General features: G+C 42.2%; 1 protein-coding gene across 2 annotated transcripts in view; it reads right to left on the bottom strand.

Moving 5' to 3' along the window:
* Positions 1-7,498: 7,498 nt before the first annotated feature.
* The window catches only part of B3GLCT (beta 3-glucosyltransferase), a 110,485-nt gene continuing 95,117 nt past the window's right edge, over positions 7,499-22,866 (bottom strand). For both annotated transcript variants that reach the window (XM_065902150.1, XM_065902151.1), the window contains 2 exons: positions 18,250-18,394; positions 7,499-9,519 (listed from right to left, as the gene is read on the bottom strand). In XM_065902150.1, coding sequence (XP_065758222.1) covers positions 9,352-9,519; positions 18,250-18,394 — 313 coding nt within the window. In that variant the 3' untranslated portion in view covers positions 7,499-9,351. The remainder of the gene's footprint in view (positions 9,520-18,249; positions 18,395-22,866) is intronic.

The following is a 22,866-nucleotide window of genomic DNA, read 5'->3' on the forward strand; positions in this document are numbered from 1 at the left end:
GAGCAAAATGGCATGAATAATTTTTTAACAAGACACAGCTTTTTTTTTTTTTTTTAAGACACAGCTTTAATGTAGGTTTCTATATACTGTGCTGGGTATTCTCATTGATTATATCATTTAACTCATTTATTCCCCACAACAACCCTAAAAGGTAGGAACTATGGTTCTATATTTTACAGGAGAGAACATTGAGGTGTAGAGAGGTTAATCAACTTGTTCAACATCACATAGTAAGTTGTAGAGTCAGGATTAAAATCCGAGTTTTATGACTTTGGGCTTCCCAGGTGGCTCAGATAGTGAAGAACCCGCCTGCCAATGCAGGAGACCTGGGGTCAATCCCTGGGTCAGAATGACCCCCTGGAGGAGGAAATGGCAACCTACTCCAGTATTCTTTCCTGGAGAATCCCATGAAGAGAGGAGCCTGGTGGGCTACAGTCCACAGGGTTGCAAAGTGTCAGAAGCAACTTAGCACACAGAGTTCAGTCCATGACAATTTATGTTATAGTTTTTATACAACTGTGAAAGGAAAACTAATTGTTAAATGCAAACAGCATTCCCAAACAGATGAAACTAATCACATTGATTTATTTCTTTAAGTATAGCTGATTTACAATGTTAATTTCTGCTGTATAGCAAAGTGATTTACACACACTCACACTCACACATATATATATTCTTTCCCATTATTGTTTGTCACAGATATTGAATATAGTTCCCTGTGCTGAAAATATAGCAGGACCTTGTTATTTATCCATCCTATATGGATGGACTAGTGTGCATCTGGTAAAACCCAGACTTCCCATCCTTCCCTCCATACCCCCTCTTCTCCTCGGCAACCGCAGGTCTGTTTTCCATATGTGAGTCTGTCTCTGTTTTGTAGATATGTGCGTGTCATATTTCATATTCCACATATTTGTTGTTGTTCAGTCACTAAGTTATGTCTGACTCTCTTTAACCCCATGGACTGCAGCACACCAGTCTCCTCTGTCCTTCACTATCTCCCGGAGTTTGCTCAAGCTCATATCCAGGGTTGGTGATGCCATCCAGCCATCTCATCCTCTGCTGCCGTCTTCTTCTTTTGCCTTCAGTATTTCCTAGCATCAGGGTCTTTTCCAATGAGTCAGCTCTTTGCATTAGGTGGCCAAAGTATGAGAGCTTCAGCATCTGTCCTTCCAATGAATATCCAGGGTTGATTTCTTTTGGGATTGACTGGTTTGATCTCCTTGGTGTTCAAGGGACTCTCAAGAGTCTTCTCCAGCATCACAATTCCAAAGCATTGATTCTTCGGCACTCAGCCTTCTTTATGGTCCAACTCTCACCTCCATACATGACTACTGGAAAAACCATAGCTTTGACTGTATGGACCTTTGTTGGCAAAGTGATGTCTCTGCTTTTTCATACACTGTCTAGATTTGTCATTGCGAAGGAGCAAGCTTCTATTTAATCTCTTATAAAAATGAATCCAAAGTGTGGACATGGCAAATGATCAAAATAACCGATACTGGAGAAAGCCTTGGATGAATGACAGTTTAAACATACATAGAGTGGACACTCTGTGGGATTCTGTTACGGAACAGTGAGCTCGTGGAGAGGTCCATGAGAAAAGCCAGTCATGGGGGCGTGAGACGCAGCCCCAGAGCACGGCGGCCTCACTGGCTTGGAGTTTCTCAAAGAAGCTGTGATCCCTCCACCACAGAACCTTTGCATCTTCTGTTTCTTCTTCCTAAAATGCTCTCCTCCTGACCCTTCACCTGGTTGGCTGCTTCTTATTTTTGTATCTCAAACCAAAGCCCAAATCCCTGTCAGTATTTATTAAAGTTCATAATCACGTGAGTTAGCAGCAGCGGTTTGTTTGATCTGCGGTTGGCTGTGCTGGGTCTCTGTTGCCGTGAGGGCTTTTCTCTCGTGATGGTGACTGGGGGCTACTCTTCACTGTGGTGCTCAGGCTTCTCATTGCGGGGCTTCTCTTCGTGCAGAGCATGGGCTCCAGGGCTCCAGTAGTTGCAGCTCTGTGGTTGTGGCACATGGGCTCCAGCTGCCCTGTGGCTTGTGAGAACTTCCCAGACCAGGGATCAAACCCGTGTCTTCCACAATGGCAGGCAGAATCTTTACCACTGAGCCACCAGGGAAGCCCAGTAGTTTTTGATTCCTATCTGTGCCCTTGGTGATAAACTCTGCAAGAACAATAAACTGTCTGCTTTTGCTTACCATGACATCTCCAGAACCTTAAAACATAAGAGAAAACTTATCGATTGAATGAACCAAAGTTAACTTTTGTGTCCATAAAAACTACTGTCTTAAAACCCTTGTTACAGTTCTCCTGTGTTTCTGACTCCGTGAATGAAAGTCAGATGTACTTCAAATTGATTAAACTCAATCTGACAAAATTTTCCAGGTTGATAGAGCAGATAATTCACTGTAATTAAGTCTTGAGATTAAGGTCTTTTCAGGATGGAGCACAGATGTGGAAATAGCACCTACGGGGGATACTTAGTGATAGGGGCCCTCTATTTAGACAGTAGAATCATAGCATTTTAAAGTTCAAACTGCATTTCATTACCAAACTGAGGCCCAGAGACACGACGTGACCAGCCCGAGGTCACATAATAATGAGGCCAGCACAGGACCATTTAACCCTGTGCTCATCCTGCCCTGATAAAAAAGGAGCAGAATAACTCCCAATTTGGGTTATAAAATCAGTAGAAACTCGATGTTGGGGTGGGGAGGGGGTGTGGAAATAAGACAGGAAGGTAATCTAGTAAAAAGAAATTCTAGGTTTGGGAATGTCTGAAATATCCAGCAGACTTGTGGGCAGAGAAGCTCAGAATAATACCAGACAGATCTTTAGGTCATTCTTTCTTTCTTTGGCCACATAGCAAGCAGGATCTTAGCTCCCAGACCAGGGATCAAGCCCATGCCCCCTGCAGTAGAAGCTCAGAGTCTTAACCACTGGACCGCCAGAGAAAATAAGAAATTATAGCCTAATTTCTATAATAAGAAATTATAGCCTAATTTCTTCTCTGTGTAAAGAATGACTGAAGTTAAGGCATTAGTCGCTCAGTCATGTCTGACTATTTGTGACCCCAGGGGCTGTAGTCCACCAGGCTCCTTTGTCCATGGGATGTCCCAGGCAAGAATATTGGAGTGGGTTGCCATTCCCTTCTCTAGGGGATCTTCCTGACCCAGGGATTGAACCCGGGTCTCCCACATTGCAGGCAGATTCTTTACCGTCTGAGCCACCAGGGAAGCTAAAGAATGGTTAGCTATTTAAAACAAATTTGTGTTTGTGTGTGTGTTTGCTGGTAAGAGATGATCTAGGTGGCATCACTGAGCACCCAGTGTTTAGCACAATGCCTGCCACAAGGTGTTAAGTCTCTCAGTCATGTCCCACGCTTTGCTACCCCATGGACTATAGCCTGCATGCTCCTCCAGGCAAGAATACTGAAGTGAGTTGTTGCCATTTCCTTCTCCAGGGGATCTTCCTAACCCAGGGATCAAACCTGTGTCTCCTGCACTGCAGGCAGATTCTTTACCGTCTGAGCCACCAGGGAAGCCCCCCTGGCACGAGGTAGCTGCTCAGAATATATCTGTCAAGTGTGAATGAATGAGTGAATAAAAGGAGTAGGCAGGCCATCCTCAGATTCCCCTGACTCACCCATTTGCCAAAGTGTCACATCACATACTGTGGTGAGCTGATGACACTCCCCAAAAAGATATCCAGATACCCACGTCCTAACCCCCGGACCGTGTCATGTCATATGGGAAACAGAATTTTTCAGATGAGGGGTGATTAAGTAAAAGGATTTAGAGATGGGGAGGTAACTACTATCTTGAATTTTGTCTATCCTCTTAATTTTTTTAGATGTGTATCTATATACATTTTTCATTTTCCACAGTTTCAAATTACATAAAGGAGATTCAACTGTAAGTTTTATTCTGTGATGTTTTAAAACTTGCTTAACATTGAGATGTGTCACGTAGCTGTATTTCACCCATACTAACCACAGCATAATGTGACACTGTAAAGACATTCTAGGGAAAATGAAAGTGAAGTCGCTCAGTCGTGTCCAACTCTTTGTGACCCCGTGGACTGTAGCCTACCAGGCTCCTCCGTCCATGGGATTCTCCAGGCAAGAATACTGGAGTGGGTTACCATTTCCTTCTCCAGGGGATCTTCCCAACCCAGGGATCGAACCCTGGTCTCCCACATTGGAGGCAGACGCTTTAACCTCTGAGCCACCAGGGAAGCCCAAAGACATTCTAGAACTTATCAATTCTTCAGGTGGTGGACACCTAGACTTTCAGCTCTCCTGAACTGTGTATGCTACTCTGAACATTCTTGTTCAAGCTTATCAGGGCAAGGATGTGTCTCACTAGGGTATGTGCCTCAGAGGAGACCTTCTGGGTCAGTGTACAAGGATCTTAACTCTTACCAGAGGTATTGTTTTCCAGAGTTCTAGAACAAAAATTCAAAATTCAGTTTCAGTGAACCAGTTTCTTCCTTTTTTCACCTCCCAGTACATATTGCTTCTGTAATTTGATATGTAATCATACTTGCCTTTAATCTCTTATGTAGAGTTACTTCATGATTAACTCTTGGATTCTAATAAGTCATTTATCTGGCTGCATGGGATCTTTAGTTGTGGCATGCGAACTCTTAGATGCGGCACATGGGATCTAGTTCCCTGACCAGGGATGGAGCCCAGGCCCCCTGCATCCCAGGGAGCATGGAGTCTTAGCCACTGGACCACCAGAGTTAGGGTTAGAATCCCTAACTCGTGGATTCATGGTCATCTTTAACTGTGCTAGTGTTTTAGAACCAGATTATGGTCTGGGAAGAGGCTACATGTTCTTGACAGAGGTGAAGGGGCCAATAGATTATATGAATAAACTCTAGAGCCAAAATGTCTGGGTTCAAAACCCAGCTCTGCCATTGACTTAGCAGCTGTGTGACCTTGGGCTGGATACTAAATCCATGCCTCAGTTACCGCCAGTATAAACTGGGGAACGCACTAGTATTCACTTCAGAGGTGGTTGTGAGGGGTCAATAACAATGCGTGAAACACTTGGACTCATGCCAAGTATAGTAAGCATCACATAAGTGGTTGCCATCATTGTCGTTGTTATTAATGTTGCCATTTCCATAAAGCAAACCTGTGTAAAAAGTCAGACATTCTCAGCACTTAACAGAAATGATCAATGTCAGAACCCTCATCTTCATGTCAGCAAATGGAAAAACCTTCCTCTGTGCCTGCCCTGTCCCCCCATTTGACAGTAGACCCTCCTGTCAAGACTCCTGCACTGGACTCTGGGGTTCCCCCCCCCACCCGCCCATGTCACCAGGATACCAGTGCAGTCACTCGTCCTTTCCCCTACTTATCACTCACATCTCACATGGACGTTTCCTAGAATCTCCCACCCTAAAATAAAAACTCCCAAGATCCCAGGTTTTCCCTCAAACTACCTTAGCCGGTCTTTAAATAGTAAAAAGAACTAACTATAGACCCCTCCAAATGTTCATACTCGCTCGCTACGGCCTCAGTTCCCACTCTGCCCCCTTTCCGCAAGCCATCTCGTCATCACCCCCATGCTGCTAGGTCACACTGTCCCTTCCCCGTCCTCTCCTAATGGGCCTCTTGGCAACATGTGGCACACGACCACTTGCTTCTCAGAATGCTCTTTCCTTGGTTTCCTTTACACAAACCTGTCCCGAGTTTCCCTTCCATCCCCCTGACCCTCTTGCTCAGGCTGACTCTGTTTCCTTCTCTCCCAACGCGATCTTGTCCAGTCCTGTGGGCTTCCAAAACCTTTAAAAATTACTGGTAAGTCCCAAAATTATAACGCTGGCTCTGAATTCTGCACTGAGCTCCAGACTTCCATGGCACCTGTTTATTTGACATCAGCTGGATGTTTAATCACAACTGTGACAACAGTCAAGCAGTCACACGGGCTTGCTTTTGTTTTCGGACATGCCAGATTTGTCCCCACCTTAGGGCCTTCAGGTTTGCTGTCCCCCCCCTTTCTAGACACTCTGCACATCCATCTCTGCATTCCTGACTCTGTCTGTTCAGTGGGGTCTTCACTCGGCATCCCTTTCTCAGCGGGCCTCTCTGACCATTCCATCCAAAGGAGTCCCCAACCCCCACCCGGTTGTCTCCCTGTTCTCAGTGTCTAATTTAGAGCACTTACTATTATTATAAATCATCTTATTACTGGTTTATGTCCTTTTCCCTTGTACCTACCCCAACTCCTTCCAGAAATATGTGTCTTTAAAGTGAAAACATGTGCTAAAAGACTTAATGCCAGAAACAAAGTCTTCCCTTTCTTTCTTTTATCTGTCTGCACTGGGTCTTTGTTGCGGTATGCGGGATCTTTAGTTGCTGTGTGTGAACTCTTAGCTGCGGCATGTGGGATCTAATTCCCTGGCCAGGGGTGGAACCTGGGCCCCCTGCATGGGGAGCACGGAGTCTTAGCCACTGGACCAGGGAAGTCCCAAAGCCTTCACTTACTACAGACAGAAGGAAAGCACATTTTGCAGGTGACATGTTGATAGGAAGCTTGGGGACATAAAACGATAGCACCTGTGTGCCAGGCATTCGAGGATGCCTGTGTGCCAGGCATTCGAGGATGCCGGGGATAACATGGTGAGGAGGACAGACAAGGGGACAAGGGTCATCCTGGAAGGTCTGGCATGTAGTAAGGGTTTAAGAAATAGTTGCTGAATGAATCTACTGATTGACCCATTTCAGTCCAGGTAAGCTCCATCTCTGATTATGAATGGAAGACAGCAGAAACATTCTTACAATGTCTACTCTTATAAATTTTTGAGGAAAATACAGAAGCAATCGTAATGGATATGTTTGTGGAAGCACTGCAGGTATTCAGTAAATCAGGAAACTCAGCACTGATACACACCCGTGCTGAGCATCACTGGCAGCCTAGCATGCCCTTGGCCCTTTGTTCCCAAAAAGTCTGTAAAGGCTGTGTTTGTGTTTGGATTTCCCATTTTGCTACAATATGTAAAAGTCCTGTTTAGTCAGGCAGCTTGCTTTGGGTCTATCAGCAGAAGTGGCTTAAAAGCAAAAATGGCATTCCAGTGACTCCACCTGCAACTCCTTGACAGTGATACCCCCAGTATGAAAATAGCCATTTGAAGTAAATTCCTATTTAAAAGGCACAGAAAATATGCAAAGGACAGTCTGTCAAGGAAAGTTCAGATTCAAAAGTAGTTCTTAAGATATGAACTCTATGAGAATCGGTTCCAAAATATTTCCAATTCATTATGTAATAAAATAGATAATGGTTTTATAGACCATGTGTAAATATATCTTCAATGTCCGGTGGCTTTCTCTCAAAACAATAGGTTTTTAGTTTTCTTTTTAAACTGTGTTTACCCAGCTGCCAACTTCCTCCTCTGATTTCATTATTTTCTCTTCCCCATGGCCCTCCCTACTCCCACTCCACTCAGACTCATAAATACATTGGAGAAATCAGAAACTTAGGCAAAGTTCTTTTACTTGTTGTTAGGCTTACACAGTTCCAAAAAGTAAACATAATTAACAGAATACCTAAAAAGTACCAGAGGAGGCGCCCCGGTATCAGCAGAAGGCACTGGTCATCATAACAGAGAAAGCTTGACGAGGACCTTCAGGCAGAGATGCTTCACATTCAGTCCTGTCAGAGGAACACACTGCTTGCTGAGTGTGATGACGGCAGGCATGAGTAGGAGCTGAAGGCTTTTCTCCACAGGGTCAGGCAGCCCGGCCCTCCAGATGCATTATTACAGGCGCCACGAAGGTGGCTGTGACGGTGACAGTGACAGGAATCCCAGTTATGACAAAAGTACTGATTCATCAGCAGTAGCTTGACCCGGCGTTTAAATCCTTCAGGTGCTTCTCATCCAACCCATCATGCTGGATCCATTCCCCGGACAGACCACAAAATCCACTTTCAGAGAAATTAATCCAGTGTGTTCAGTTATCATTGAAAACACACTAGTCCTGGTATTGGCTAGTTTGCAAAAATGGTAAATACTATTGCATTGTTTTGGAAAGCCATATAAGCTGCAAGAAAAACGTATCGTTAAAACACGCACCTGGGTACGTTTGGTGGCACAGCTTTAAAACCCTGTGCTTGGATATAAAAACATAATAAGCAAAATTAATAATTTTTATTTTATTTTTTAATACTTTTTATTTTAAAAAAGTATTTTACTATGCCAAAATTAGTTTAAGCCATAGTAAAATCAAATTTTGTGCAAATACCTTTAGAAAATGGAATTATATAATTAAATGTTAAATACAGAATAAGCTTTAAAAATTAATAGTGTATTAAATTACTATATATTAAAGCTATGATGTGGAAATTAGCGCAGTTTCAAAATACCGTTTGCAGATTTCATTCCTTGAGAACCCTGGGAAGTTGCCAAATCACCATTCAGCCCTCCCTGACGCTGGGGAGGTCTGTTCTGAGTCTGGAGTCATTACGTAACATACAAATAAGAATAAAATACCAGGTACAATTAATTTAATATACTTGCTGAGACTTTACACAGAGCTCAGAGACTTGAATAAAATACAACGCTGTTTTTTAAATACTGAGAACACTTTTCTGGCAGCAGTCAGTATACTTTTGTGTTATAAGTAGGTCATAAAGATAGGGCTTCAGGGAGAAATAGAACACAGATGAACCTCTAAAGAAGCAGAAAACTCTCGCAGAAGACTTCTTATTCTCTTTTTATGAGGCATAAACAGAAAAACAGATAAAACATAACAACCCTGATTACAGACTCCAGGGGATTTTTTCATTGCTAGACTTTTATGATGTTTTACGAATGATCCTTAATACAGCAGTCTTCCTACTGAGTTACCAGGAAACCATTTTGATCATCAATAGTATGGTTTAAAAGTTGGCCCCATGGTAAGATCCAGGTCAAGACACCTTCTCTTCTTTATTTTATGTATAATGGTGAAGACAGTCACGTCTCTCCAGCCTCATGCCCAGCTGATACATCTGTTATAATGAAGAGTGAGGACAGGAAGGAGACTTCTGGTACCATTTATTTTTCTGTGACAGAAATAAAGCTGCTGTTTCACAGCTTGAAAAATACACAGTAATCATTGTCTATTACAAGAACTGCATAATGCCAACGCAAGTGATTTCTTTTCCCCAGAAAAGAAAAAAAGTCTGTTTTCCCTATGACTTCTTCCCCACTCCCAACTCAAAAATGAACACATCACACGTCCACCTGCAGTCAGGATGCTTCCGACGCCGCGTGTCACGCACAGATGAGCTGCGAGATGCAGGACAGTGCGAGTCTCGGCCTCCGACTGTGCCTGCAGGCCCCGTGCTTCACAGCTCCTCTTTGAGGCCTCTTCGGCTCTGCTGCCTGGCTCGGTCTTCCTCAGCGGGCGCCAGCCACGTGAAGTAGACCTTCACGGGATCGATGTTCCAGTGCTTGTGGAAAGACACAGGAACCTGGTGAGACAGGTAGTCCTTAGGGTAATCCACGGGCCGCGCCTGCAGACAGAACAGAGAATCGCACCCTCTCACTCACCGGAAACAGCCCTGCTTCAGAATAACATTTAAATGTGTGGATCGACTGCTTTCCTTTCCGAGCTGGTGTCGGTTATGGGAGTCTAACAGCAAGGAAGAGAATCCTTTCCAGGAAAACCTGCCTCTAGGCTGTTTGCTTCTGCATCTCCAGTTACTTCCTTACCCCCACAGCACAGTGCTCCAAACGCATCTGCTTTCTGCTCCTGGGTTCCACAGTCATGCCCCTGAGAGATCAACTGTGGTACTATGAAAAGGTTTCCTTGGTAAGTCATTTAAGTTACTATTAAAACTTCTGCAGAGAGGCAGAAAAACTTACTTCCCAGATCTAAAGAAACTCTGGCCAAACGTGGTGTCTGTATGGCGAGGTGGGGCAAGGCTATCTGGGGGTTCCCGTTGCCTGTCTGCTGTTCTGACGTGGAATCAAGCATATGTCTTTCAGAGAAGGGAAACAGATCTCATCAGAGACAAGGACAGGTCTAGAAAAGGAAACACTAGAGAGACACATGGTTGATGGTTGGATGGCATCACTGACTCAATGGACATGAGTTTGAGCAAACTCCAGGAGATGGTGAAGGACAAGGAAGCCCGCTGTGCTACATACAGTCCATAGGTCGCAAAGAGACACGATTTAGTGACTGAACAGTAACGGCAGTAGAGACAGAAAGCAAACCTGTGGTGTCCTGGGTCTGCAAAGGGAGTGGGGAATGGCTGCAAGTCCATTCAAGGGAAGTGTGGGAGGCGTGACTATCGGGCCATAAAACCAGGTTAGTGGTGGCCTAACTCTGGAAATCTGCTAAGATGTTTCAAGCTGCCATTCACACCATCACTGTGTGGGAATTGTGTATGGGATGTAAACCATAGCTCAGTGTAGCTGGAAAGCATCTAAAACAGTTTTAACCTCCATTTGTTGCACTGTTCAGTGAGCTGTCATCTCGACAGATAAGGTTTACATTTGCCCAACTTATGTCCTCCTCCTGCAGTTTTAAGCCATCTCTCTCTCTGTGTCGTTTCTCTTTGGTATTTGGACCCAGAGGCTGATTATCGGAGGCAGTACAGACTTCTGAGCATCACAGATGCTGCTCTGGGTGCACTCTACTTTGGCGGTTTTGTCTTGTTCTTTTCTGTGACCTCATTTATCAGAAATGATTTGGCACACTCTAATGCTTCACTTGCATGGATGACTCCTGAGATGCAATCAATCACTTCTGGAATCTGCATCAATAGAGGCAAAGGTATTATGGATTTATTTTTTCCTGTTAGATGTAATTATATCTCCCAACAGTTCAAGTGTGAAAAACAAGCAACAATTTTGACACATTGGTAGATTTGGCTGGTTAACATTTTATTATGGATTTTTACATCTCTGTTTAAGAGAAACACTGGCCTGTAGTTTACTTTTGTGATATCCCATCTTAGTTCCTTTGTTAATTTCTTAGCTGTATTTTAAGTGATTTTTTTTAGTGCTTGCTCCTGGGGATACAGCGTACATCTGTGACATCATAAACTGAGTTGGGAAACATTCTTGCTGCTTCTCTAATCCAATTTCATCAAGGTATAAAGGTTTAAATACATTTTCTATTTCTTAAGAAATAGACTTGCTTAAAAAGTGTGATTCTAGAAATTTCTCCAGTTCATTTAAACTGTCTAACTTGTTGGCATAATTTTGGTAGGGTATATAATGATGCCCCTTTTTCACTTCTGAGTTTGGCAACTTACATCCTCTCTCATGCAATGCAGGAGACTCGGGATGGATCCCTGGGTGGGGAAGATCCCTTGGAGAAGGGAATGGCTACCTACTCCTGTATTTTTGCCTGGGAAAGCCCGTGGACAAGGAAGCCTGGCAGACTGCAGTCCTCAGGGTCACAAAAGAGTTGGTTACAACTTAGCAACTAACCAACAAATAACAGCAAAAACCAAACAACTGGTTTTCTGTTGGTCAAGCTAGTTAAAGGTTTCTCAGATTAGAACTAATTTTTGGTTTAACTGATTTTCTGTTTCCTATTTCATTATTTGTGCTCTGATCTTTAATATTTCTTTTATTCCACACAGTTCAGATTTGAATTTTTATTATTCTGCTCTCAATGTAGAAACTTAGACTATTAATTTAATATCTCTGCTCCTTTCTAACATCGCAGAGAGCCGGACATGACTGAGCTAAGCACAAACAGCACATGTTTAAAACTATAAATTTCCTACTAACACGACATCTTGTGGAAGTGAAAGTGTCAGTCATTCGGTCATGTCTGACTCTCTGTGATCCTGTGGAGTGTAGCCCAGCAGCCTCCTCTGTCACAGGATTCTCCAGGCAAGAGTACTGGCGTGGGCTGCCGTGTCCTTCCCGACCGAGGGAGCAAACCCGGTCTCCTGCGCTGCAGGGGGACTCTGTACTGTCTGAGCCCCGGGGAAGCCCAGCCCAGCACAGCATATTCAAAACTATGAGTTTCCTACTGACCACTCTATGGCTGAACTCAGATTTCTGGATATGTTGTGTTCTCATTTTCACTCCATTCAAGGTATTTTCTAATTGTCCTTATGATTTCTTTTTTCAACCCAAGGGTTATTTTAAAGCATATTGTTTAATTTACAAATATTGGGGGAATTTCCCCATTTTCTGTTGATTCTAATTTCTTTCCATTGTTCTTGGGGGTATGCTGTGTATGTTTTCAATCCTTTTAAATATATTGGGCAAAACAATATGTCTTAGCTTATGGTCTATCCTAAAGAATATTCCATATACATTTGAAAAAGAATGTTTATTCTATTATCAGATGAAATATTCTTTATGTGACAAGTAGCTAACACTCATGTATTTCTCCTTTCAATCCCATTTGTTTCGTGTAATGTGAAGATCTGTCAGCTGTATACATGTGTTATAATTGTTTTTTCTCTTGATGTATTGACCTTTTGTCATGAAATGTCCCACTTTCTGTCTAGTAATATTTCTGTTCTTAAAATGTATTGTTTTTAATATTACTATAGCCACTCAAGCTCTCTTGTGACCAGCTGGCTGCATGGTATACTTTTTTTAGTCTTTTATACCATTTTTTAAATTGAAATAGTTAATTTACATCATTGTGTTAGTTTCAGGTATACTGCAGTGATTCCCTTTGTTCCAGTGCTTGTGGAAAGATGTGTGTATATAAACATACAGGTATCTATGCTCACATTTTTCTTAATTTTATATACATGTGTATATATACACACAGGCGTGTATATACATACAGTCTTTCCAGTGTACTTAATCATTTGCTTATATCCAGGTACCACCTGGTGTCATTTTCTCTCAGCCCAAAGAATTTTCTTTAGCTTCTTTTAAGGGAAGGGAAAAAGTTCTTCTCATTTTTTGTTTATCTGGTAATGTCTTTATCCCACTTTCATTTTGGAAGGATAGTTTTACTGATACAGAATTGTTGGTTAAATTTCTTCCTTTTCTTTCTGGTTCAGGTCTCTACTATTTCTAATGAAACATTAGCCAAAAACATTTTAATTTTGATTTTCGTTAGGTTTTTTTATTAAGGTTTTCACTTTGTCATTGTTTTTCAGAGTCCAGAGTGCTAACCATTACACTATGGAAGTCATTGTTTTTCGATGACTGAGCTATAACATGTCCGTGTGTAATCTTTTCTTATTATCCTGTAAGGGCCTTGTTGAGTTCCTCAGATCAACAGATGGTTTCTCATTACAACATTTGAGAAAATGCTGTTTCTTTAAAAAAAAAACAAAAAAAAAAAAACTGTACCATTTTTTCTCCCTTCTCTTTTTAAAATGAACTTCCATTAAATATATGTTGGTATACTTTATGTTTTACCACTTTGAGGACATGTTCATTTTTCTTTAATCTTGTTTCTGTTCTTTGGATTAGGTAATTTCTATTCAACTGCCTTCAAACTTACTGATTGTTTCTTTTGGATTTCCAATCTACTGTTAAGTTCATTTAGATAATTTCTCATTTCATTTGTTGGGCTTTACAACAACAGAGTTTTCATCTGATTCTTTATCAAAGTTTCTATCTTTCTATTAAGATTTGCTATTCGCTGAGTTACTATAATATTTTCCCTTAATTCTTTTAGTTTTTTTTTTTTTTTTTTTAATAATTAGGTGCTTTGAAGCCTTTGTCTGTCAAATCTAATATCTGGTCCCATTCAGAGTCCATTTCTGTTGACTACATTTCTCCCTGAATATATTTCTTTGTAACTTTCATCATAATTGGTTGGAAACTGGCTATTTTAAATAATGTGTTATAGCAACTCACAAATTTGTTCACTTTTACTACTCTTTATAAAAGACTAACTTACTTGAACTTACACCATAGACTCCTTCTCCCTGGAGCTGCATGGCTGCTTTTTGCCTGAAGCTTTAATTCTCATTTATTAGTATGATTTTCTAGAAGTCACTCCTATGCCTGAGCAACTTAATCTAATCAACTATATTAGATTATAATATAGGCAGAGATTGGACTCAGACATCTCAAGTCCATAAAGCTTCAGTCTACGTGTGGATTGTAAAGGACGTTCAGAACTTCAGTGGATTTTCAGACATGCCTTGGCTTTTACTGTCTCCCAGGTTCATCCACCCCATGTGCAGGCACAGAGCTTCCCAGGGGGCCAGAGCATTGTGGCTGGCGTATCTAGCCCTGCCTTGTTTAGCCCTGCCTTGTTCAGTCGTGTCCGACTCTTGGTGATCCCAAGAACTATACAGCCTGCCAGACCCCCCTGTCCATGGGATCTCCCCAGACAGGAAAACTGGAGTAGGTTGCTATTTTCTCCTCAAGTGGATCTTCCTGCCCCAGGGATGGTTGTTTCCTGCATTGCAGGCGGATTCTTTATCAATGAGCCACCAGGGAAGCCATCTAGCCTGACTATGCTCTTATTTCCAGGGGATTAGATACTAAACTTCTGACAAATAATTTCTTCACCATAATTGAAACTACACTTTCAGGCCAGCGAAGATGGGGTTTTTTCTTCTTTGTTTCCTACCCAAGTTTGACAGTTTTAGCTGGCATACCTGTGGGTTTTCATCTCTTTCCCAATCAAGTTCACCTCCTCTGACCGCAACGTTGTTTGTTTTTTTCCCAACCTGGCCCATACTGGTCAAACTACTGCTCTCTCCAACCAAGCTGGGATGGAAATCAGGAAGGATTGGAGGTTTCAGCCAGAAAGGCCTCAGATTCTGTTGCTCTTACCCCAAACTATAGTCGTTTTTCAGGATTTCACACTTCTCAGTGCTTTCTGGTTGACTTCCAGAGTCCTGAAATGGTTATTTTGACAATTTTCTGCACAAGATTCACTGGCCATGCCATACCCATTCAGTTCAGTTCAGTTCAGTCGCTCAGTCATGTCTGGCTCTTTGTAACCCCATGAATTGCAGCACGCCAGGCCTCCCTGTCCATCACCAACTCCCGGAGTTTACTCAGACTCATGTCCATTGAGTTGGTGATGCCATCCAGCCATCTCATCCTCTGTTGTCCCCTTCTTCTCCTGCCCCCAATCCCTCCCAGCATCAGGGTCTTCCCAATGAGTCAATTCTTCACATGAGGTGGCCAAAGTATTGGAGTTTCGGCTTCAGCATCAGTCCTTCCAATGAACACCCAGGACTGATCTCCTTCAGGATGGACTGGTTGGATCTCCTTACAGTCCAAGGGACTCTCAAGAGTCTTCTCCAACACCACAGTTCAAAAGCATCAATTCTTCTCAGCTTTCTTCACAGTCCAACTCTCACATCCATACATGACCACTGGAAAAACCATAGCCTTGACTAGACGGACCTTTGTTGGCAAAGTAATGTCTCTGCTTTTTAATATGCTATCTAGGTTAGTCATAACTTTCCTTCCAAGGAGTAAGCGTCTTGTAATTTCATGGCTGCGGTCACCATCTGCAGTCATTTTGGAGCCCCCAAAAATAAAGTCTTTGTTTCCACTGTTTCCCAGTCCATTTGCCATGAAGTGATGGGACCAGATGCCATGATCTTAGTTTTCTGAATGTTGAGCTTTAAGCCAACTTTTTCGCTCTCCTTTCACTTTCATCAAGAGGCTTTTAGTTCCTCTTAACTTTCTGCCATAAGGGTGGTGTCATCTGCATATCTGAGGTTATTGATATTACTCCCGGCAATCTTGATTCCAGCTTGTGCTTCTTCCAGCCCAGCGTTTCTCATGATGTACTCTGCATATAAGTTAAATAAGCAGGGCGACAATATACAGCCTTGACGTACTCCTTTTCCTATTTGGAACCAGTCTGTTGTTCTATGTCGTTCTAACTGTTGCTTCCTGGCGTGCATACAGGTTTCTCAAGAGGCAGGTCAGGTGGTCTGGTATTCCCATCTCTTTCAGATTTTTCCAGTTTACTGTGATCCACACAGTCAAAGGCTTTGGCATAGTCAATAAAGCAGAAATAGATGTTTTTCTGGAACTCTCTTGCTTTTTCGATGATCCAGCGGATGCTGGCAATTTGATCTCTGGTTCCTCTGCCTTTTCTAAAACCAGCTTGAACATCTGGAAGTTCATGGTTCACGTATTGCTGAAGCCTGGCTTGGAGAATTTTGAGCATTACTTTACTAGTGTGTAAGATGAGTCCAATTGTGTGGTAGTTTGAGCATTCTTTGGGATTGCCTTTCTTTGGGATTGGAATGAAAACGGACCTTTTCCCGTCCGGTGGTCACTGCTGAGTTTTCCAAATTTGCTGGCATATTGAGTGCAGCACTTTCACAGCATCATCTTTCAGCATCATCTTTATATGCCATACTCATTAGTGGCATATAATTTTTGAAGCACAGAAAAACCACATGCTCTAGACACTTTGTTTTTAACAGAGAGCTATACTAGACATTCCTTGACGTCTGTTCTGAACCTGTGATTTCACAATAACCTTCCCTGACTCCAAAGAGAAGGAATGGGGCCCAGGCAACTTCGAATCGAGGCTTGTTTCCACACACCCACTCTAACTCACCAAGAATCTTAGATTTTTTTCTCTTTCTCAATATGAACAGATACACTCTCTGGTGTGAAAGTATTAGTCGCTCAGTCATGTCCAACTCTTTCCAGTGTTCAAACATTACAAACAGAAAGTGATGTCCAAATCAGAGCAAACGCTCTTAAAATAGGCTTAAGAATTGGAAGATAAAGCAGTGTCTGTTCGGGGGGATGGGTTTTGAGCACACTTTATGACTTTGGAAATGTTTAAAATGTATTATGTGAATTAGCAAAATCAAGAGTTTTAAAGTATGGGAAGCAACACTTTTTAAATTACTTTCAAAGGACTTTTACTTACTGATTATTTTCCTTCTCTCTTTTCTCCTCACCGCTTCATTCACTAATGAATTCGTCCCTAAAGAAGCTGCTATATAAAACTAAGACTGTGATGTGTGCTATGTGTGCTGTCGTGTCCAACACTTTGCGGCCCCTTGGACTATAGTCCAGCAGTCTCCTCTGGCCATGGGATTTCTCCAGGTAAGAATACTGGAGTGGGTCCCCATGCCCTCCTCCAGGGGATCTTCCCGACCCAGGGATCGAACCTGCAACTCTTGCATCGGGTTCTTTACCACTGAGCCACCTGGGAAGCCCCAAGACTGTGATATTACCAGTGATAAATTATTTCTCTTACACACCAACAGTTTTCATCGTCCTTCCTTTCTGTGAGTGAAACATTATGAGATAGAACAAGAGAGAGGGGTCAGAGAGGATAACCTGCTTTTCTAAGTCCTCAGAACAGCACATATAGGCTCAAGGTTTTAAAAGATAGCAAAGTACCTTCTGACTTATACCAAGGAGGTGGCTTCTCAGACATTTCTTATTGTAAAGTTCTTTTTTTTATCCTTCCTTGCAGTCCTCAAGAATGCAAAAAATGGATTCTGCCTTTCTTGGTAACTTAAGCACTCTCTGTGCCTTGTTCAAGTTCTCCTGCAGTGTTATTCCTGTCATGCCCAAGGCTCTATATGGCTAATGGTTATTGAATAAAGCATGAAGACTATATTTTCAATGTAAGGGAGGACACTTAAAATACATGTGCATTTAAATATTTCCAATTTCAAAAAGCTCTGAATGTCTCAACAATGGGTGTGAGCTATGGTTATTTTGTAAAATTTTACATAAAATGTAAAAATAATGTAATAGGATTTCCTTCTTATCCCACATTGCAGGATGGTGACCTTATTAGCACCAACCACCCCTTGTGAACCTCATCTCTTCTATAACTACTTCTATAACCTCATCTCTTCTATACCCCCCAGAATATATGCTTATTGAGATACTATACTGAAATTTAATTAGTTTAAGAGCAACCAAAGGGGAGAAAGCCCAATAAAAGGGCAGCCAATGCTATAAAGACTGAGGCCAGTGGAGAACTGCAAATACTGGGTGGTAAGCAGGATAATATTGGGTCAGTCCTGATATTTCTAAATAGCATCTGATAGTTTCTAAATGTCATCAATTTTTATTTGAACACAAAGGGGGTGGGGGGAAGGAACAGCTTTTACCTGGTCCCACATGCAAGGATGCAGGTCAAATACCATTCATTTTGCATATGTTTCTGCATTCTGTTTTCATGCTGTACAGGTCTAGTTAAGATGTCCCCCCGGAGCCTGTCTACACAGTTCTGAAGACTGTTTCCAGAAGAATACATGAAGAGAAAAAAGTAGGATCTTCAAGTGAGAAGAAAATCCCCATCTCCCACTCTGAGGTAGGAATAAAACCCTTTTTCTCACCTGATGGAAGAGAGGGCTGTGTGTCACGGGGATTCCTAACCCACTGAAGCACATCCCCAGGACCATGTCATCTGGAGCATCGTTGCTATAGCAGCGACACTTGCTAGCGAGAAGTCTCCTGATGGCCTCTCTGCTGAAGACCATTCTGGGGGAAACCAGAGCAGACAGAGAAGGAAGTTAGGTCCTTGCGACTGGTAATCTAAATGAGGAAACAGAGTTGAGAGCCACGTTTCTCATAAAGATGATAACATCAGTAGTGTTTCATAAAAATCACTTTTAAGATATGTAATAAGTAATTGTATTTCTTCATATATATCTTATACACAAATAAACAGGCAGTATTCTTTTTCTAGTATGTCACTGGAAAATTAGAAGAGTTCATAAGTTCACACATGCTTAATGAGATCAGTAATAAAATCTGCCAACACTCCCCCAGCAGGCAGATGGACCTAGATACACAAGGTACCTAAGTCATACAGGTGATAACTGACAATGAGATCACATCTAACTGAAAAACACACATGGTCCACGTGATCTCCATGCTCACAGAAGCCTCCTTAAGGTGATTTTGAGAAGGGTGGTGGGAGAAAGAGACTGATTTGCCTCCACTGGTGCTAAAACGCTGCTTGACCTGATACGCCAGGTACATCCTAGTGGAACTCACACTGTTCCAGCCTTTCTGTGCTCTCCCCAGCGCTGCAGGAAGCTAGAAACTTTGCAGTACCCTCCAGACTCCCTGGCCAGCTACGTCCCGGCTTCACCCTGACAACAAGGGGCACATCCCTGGAGGAGGCCGTCTGCTCCTGGCTCGGTGGTCTCTGTACAGAGGCAGGTGTTGGGGGTGTGGGAGCCATGGGCTCCAGGAGCGCTGGCAAGGCTGGCAGAGCTTTAGGGACGGTTCCCAAGCAGCAGTGGGAGCCAGTTCTGGGTCTGCCCGGGTGCTGTGTTGTTAACTTGACAGCAGCAGTGGCCGCAGCAACCTGTACCAGGGCTCCCGAATCCAGCCCCTTACGCCCCTCCAGCCTCGGGAACAACAGCACTTCCTGTAGTTACTGAGCTCTGGGTAAAGCCACCCGCTCCCTCTTAGTCCTCTGGCCCTTTCCAATACCCTTGTCCCAAGTTCCTGCAATAAATTCTCTTCTTTTTAAATACAGATCTGTTTCTAGTTTCCCTTCTGGTCCTAGAGTAGTACTAGATGTTTTTGTATCATGAATAACCCAAGAGCTGACAGGACTAAAATGATTCACAAATTCACTCCCAATAAGCAAAGACTTGACTGATGGCAAAACTGTCTGTGTATCCATATATTCCCATCATCAAATAGAGGGTCTCATGGTAAGTCCTCAATAAAGGTCTAATGATCCAACAAGTGAGAACAAAGCCACTTTTGCAAAGCTCTTCCTGAGGGGGCGGAAGAGGATGGAGCCCTTGAGCACAGTCCCTGATGCAAACACATCCGTTCCCACTCAGCTGGGCTCAGTTCAGAACTGTGTAACTAGTACCAGTGATACCAGTGACCACGGCCGGTCAAGCAGCAACATGGAAGACATTCCCTGCCTTTGCTGAGATGTCAGAAGACTGGATGGAATATGACAAGAGGAAAAAGAAGCTCTTTATTTAAGGTGATACAAGGAAATACAGCTGAACAACAAGAGAAACGGTGCTATGAACTATACAAAAGGGAACTGCAAGTTTGAAAACTCACCATGAACTGCCTCTCTTAAAAACTGAGCATTTATCAGTGACTCAAAATGGCTTAAAAACTTAAACATAAGACATGATACCATAAAATTAAAAAAGAGCATAGGTAAAACCTTCTCCAACATAATTGGTACAATGATTTTTCTTAGGTCAGCCTCCCAAGACAATAGAAATAAAATAAACAAATGGGACCTAACCAAACTTATAAGCTTTTGTACAGCAAAGGAAGTCATAAAAGAAAAACAGCCTATGGAACAGGTGAAGATATTTGCAGATGATGCGACAAGGGCTTCCAAAATACACAAATAGCTCATACAGCTCAACAGAAAAACAACCCAATCAAACACTGGGCAGAAGACCTCAATAGACATTTCTCCAAAGAAGACAAACAGATAGCCAGTAGGCATAGGAAAAGATGTTCAACATCGCTAATTATTAGAGAAATGTGAATCTAAAACTACAATGAGGGACTACCTCACACTGGTCAGAATGGCCATCATTAAAAAGTCTACAAATAACAAATTTTGGAGAGGGTGTGGAGAAAAGGGAACCCTCCTACACTGTAGGTAGGAATGTAAGTTGATGCAGTCAGTATGGAAAATAATATAAAGGTTCTTCAGAAAACTAAAACTAGAATTACAATATGATCCAACAATCCCACTCAGACAAAACTATAATTCAAAAGAGACATGCACCCCTGTATTCACAGCACTATTCACAACAGCCAAGACATGGAAACTAAAATGTCTAACAGATGAATGGATAAAAATGATGTGATACACACACACACACACACACACACACTGGACTACTACTCAGTCATTAAAGACAAAACAGTGCCTCTTGCAGCAACATGGATGCCACTAGAGATTATCATATTGAGTGACGCTGTCAGAAAGAAAGACAAATACCATGCAACAGCACTTTTATGTGAAATCTAAAATATGGCACAAATGAATCTATCCACAAAACAGAAACAGACTCATAGAAAAGAGACTTGGGATTGCCAAGGGGGAGAAAGAGGGATGGAGTGGGAGTTTAGAGTTATAGATGCAGGTGTTAGTCACTCAGTCTTGTCCGACTCTTTGCGACCCCATGAACTGCAGCCCACCAGGCTCCTCTGTCCGTGGAATTCTCCAGACAAGAATACTGGAGTGGGTTGCCATTTCTTTCTCCTTGTAGATGCAAGCTATTGCATTTAGAATGGATAAACTACAAGTCCTACTGAATAGCACAGGAACTATACCCAATCTCCTGGGATAAACTATAATGGAAAAGGACACTTAAAAAGAATGTCTATATGTGTATAACTGAGTCACTGTTGTACAGCAGAAATTAGCACAACACTGTATAAATCATCAGTTAAAAAACTAAAAGTAAAAATTGTTAATTATAAAGGCTATAAGACTAATAATATGACTTCCTTTAATATACAATACAGTAATTTTAAAAATAAGTAAAACTAAAATAGGAGGCAGGGACTTGCCCAAGGGCATACCTGCAAATCAAGACACATGCAGAAGACCAAGTGTGTCAGAAACAGGCCAGACCTGTCCTGCGCTCTGAGCAGATGAACAGGTCATGGTGGCCTCTCTGGGCAACAGTGCCAAGGCCTCCTCCAAGGAGGACCCAAAACACCAATGACATCCTGACCACTGCTTCACACCCAAACATATGTAAGTAAGCATTTTTTAAGAAAACAGTTATTGAACTAATTACCCAAACTTTCAAGAAGTAAGCAACGAAGTGGAAAACAGACAACTGGATTCTAATAGTGCAGAGGTCTCATTTTCCACACATATATCCAGAGTGTGGAGTCCACACGCCTGGGTTATCCCTAATAACTGGAGCTAAAGAGAATGATTTAAAGCAATAGTTTTCAAAAACTTACTTGACTCTAAACCACAATGAGAAAACAAGAAACACAGTCCATATGTAACCATTTGTTTTGTATACATGTGTAAAACTGAAAAATACACATAACATATGCTACATAATATATCTATTTTATTCTGTTCGGTTCTATTATTTCATTATTTTTAAATGTTGTTTGTAATCCATTAACTGGTTCTTAAAAGCCACTGATTGATCCTGACTTGCTGTTTAGGAAAAAAGCATGTTGGTTCTTAAACTAGATCATCAGAAAAGTCCCTTGTAACATCAGAGAAACTATTATGTCTGCAGCTTTTATCAAAGGCAGAAATGAGATAATCTCATGAAGAATGTCTCTGCATCTTTGTCAAGTGCTACTATGAACAGAACATTACACTGCTTCATGTTAGTCATATAAAGATCAGTACCAGTGTTCATGCATCTGCTTATTCACTTGTCCCCTGGACCCTGTAAAACTGCGTCTCCACGATAGGAAGTGAGGATGGAATGAGAAATGAGATGCAGGTGCCGCCTTCAAATAATTCATAATTTGGGTAGAAAACAGGAAAGTAAATAGGCAATTAAATGATAATGCTCAGCATAATGTGCTTCATGTATATGAAGAAGGTATCAAACCCAGATTCAGGAGCCAGACTAGCTTAGGGCCTGAGAGTCCACAGGAAGCAGAAGGATTAGCCAGGTGACAGAGGCGGAAGGTGGCCGGGGGCAGGGTGGGGGTGGGAGGGAGTGGGGAACTGTGCCATGAAGAGATCAGCAGACGCCGTATGTTAGGGAAGGGTTAAAAGACAGTGCCTCTGAGGCACTGAAAGAGGTTCAGCACGAATTCTCTCAGGATGAGGGTGCAGATAAACAAGGCTAAGATGATAAAACAGCATCTGCCAAGACAGAGGCAGACCTGGTGAGCTCCCATGAGGAAACTGGACTTTATCCCAATGGAAATGAGGGGCTGTACAAGGGCACGAAAGACTTCTACTCCCCTGGTCCCGCAAAGAAAAATCCAAATAAGATACAAATCACACTAAC

Source organism: Muntiacus reevesi, chromosome 11 (genome assembly GCF_963930625.1).
Source record: "Muntiacus reevesi chromosome 11, mMunRee1.1, whole genome shotgun sequence".
In the NCBI taxonomy this organism is placed as follows: Eukaryota; Metazoa; Chordata; class Mammalia; order Artiodactyla; family Cervidae; genus Muntiacus; species Muntiacus reevesi.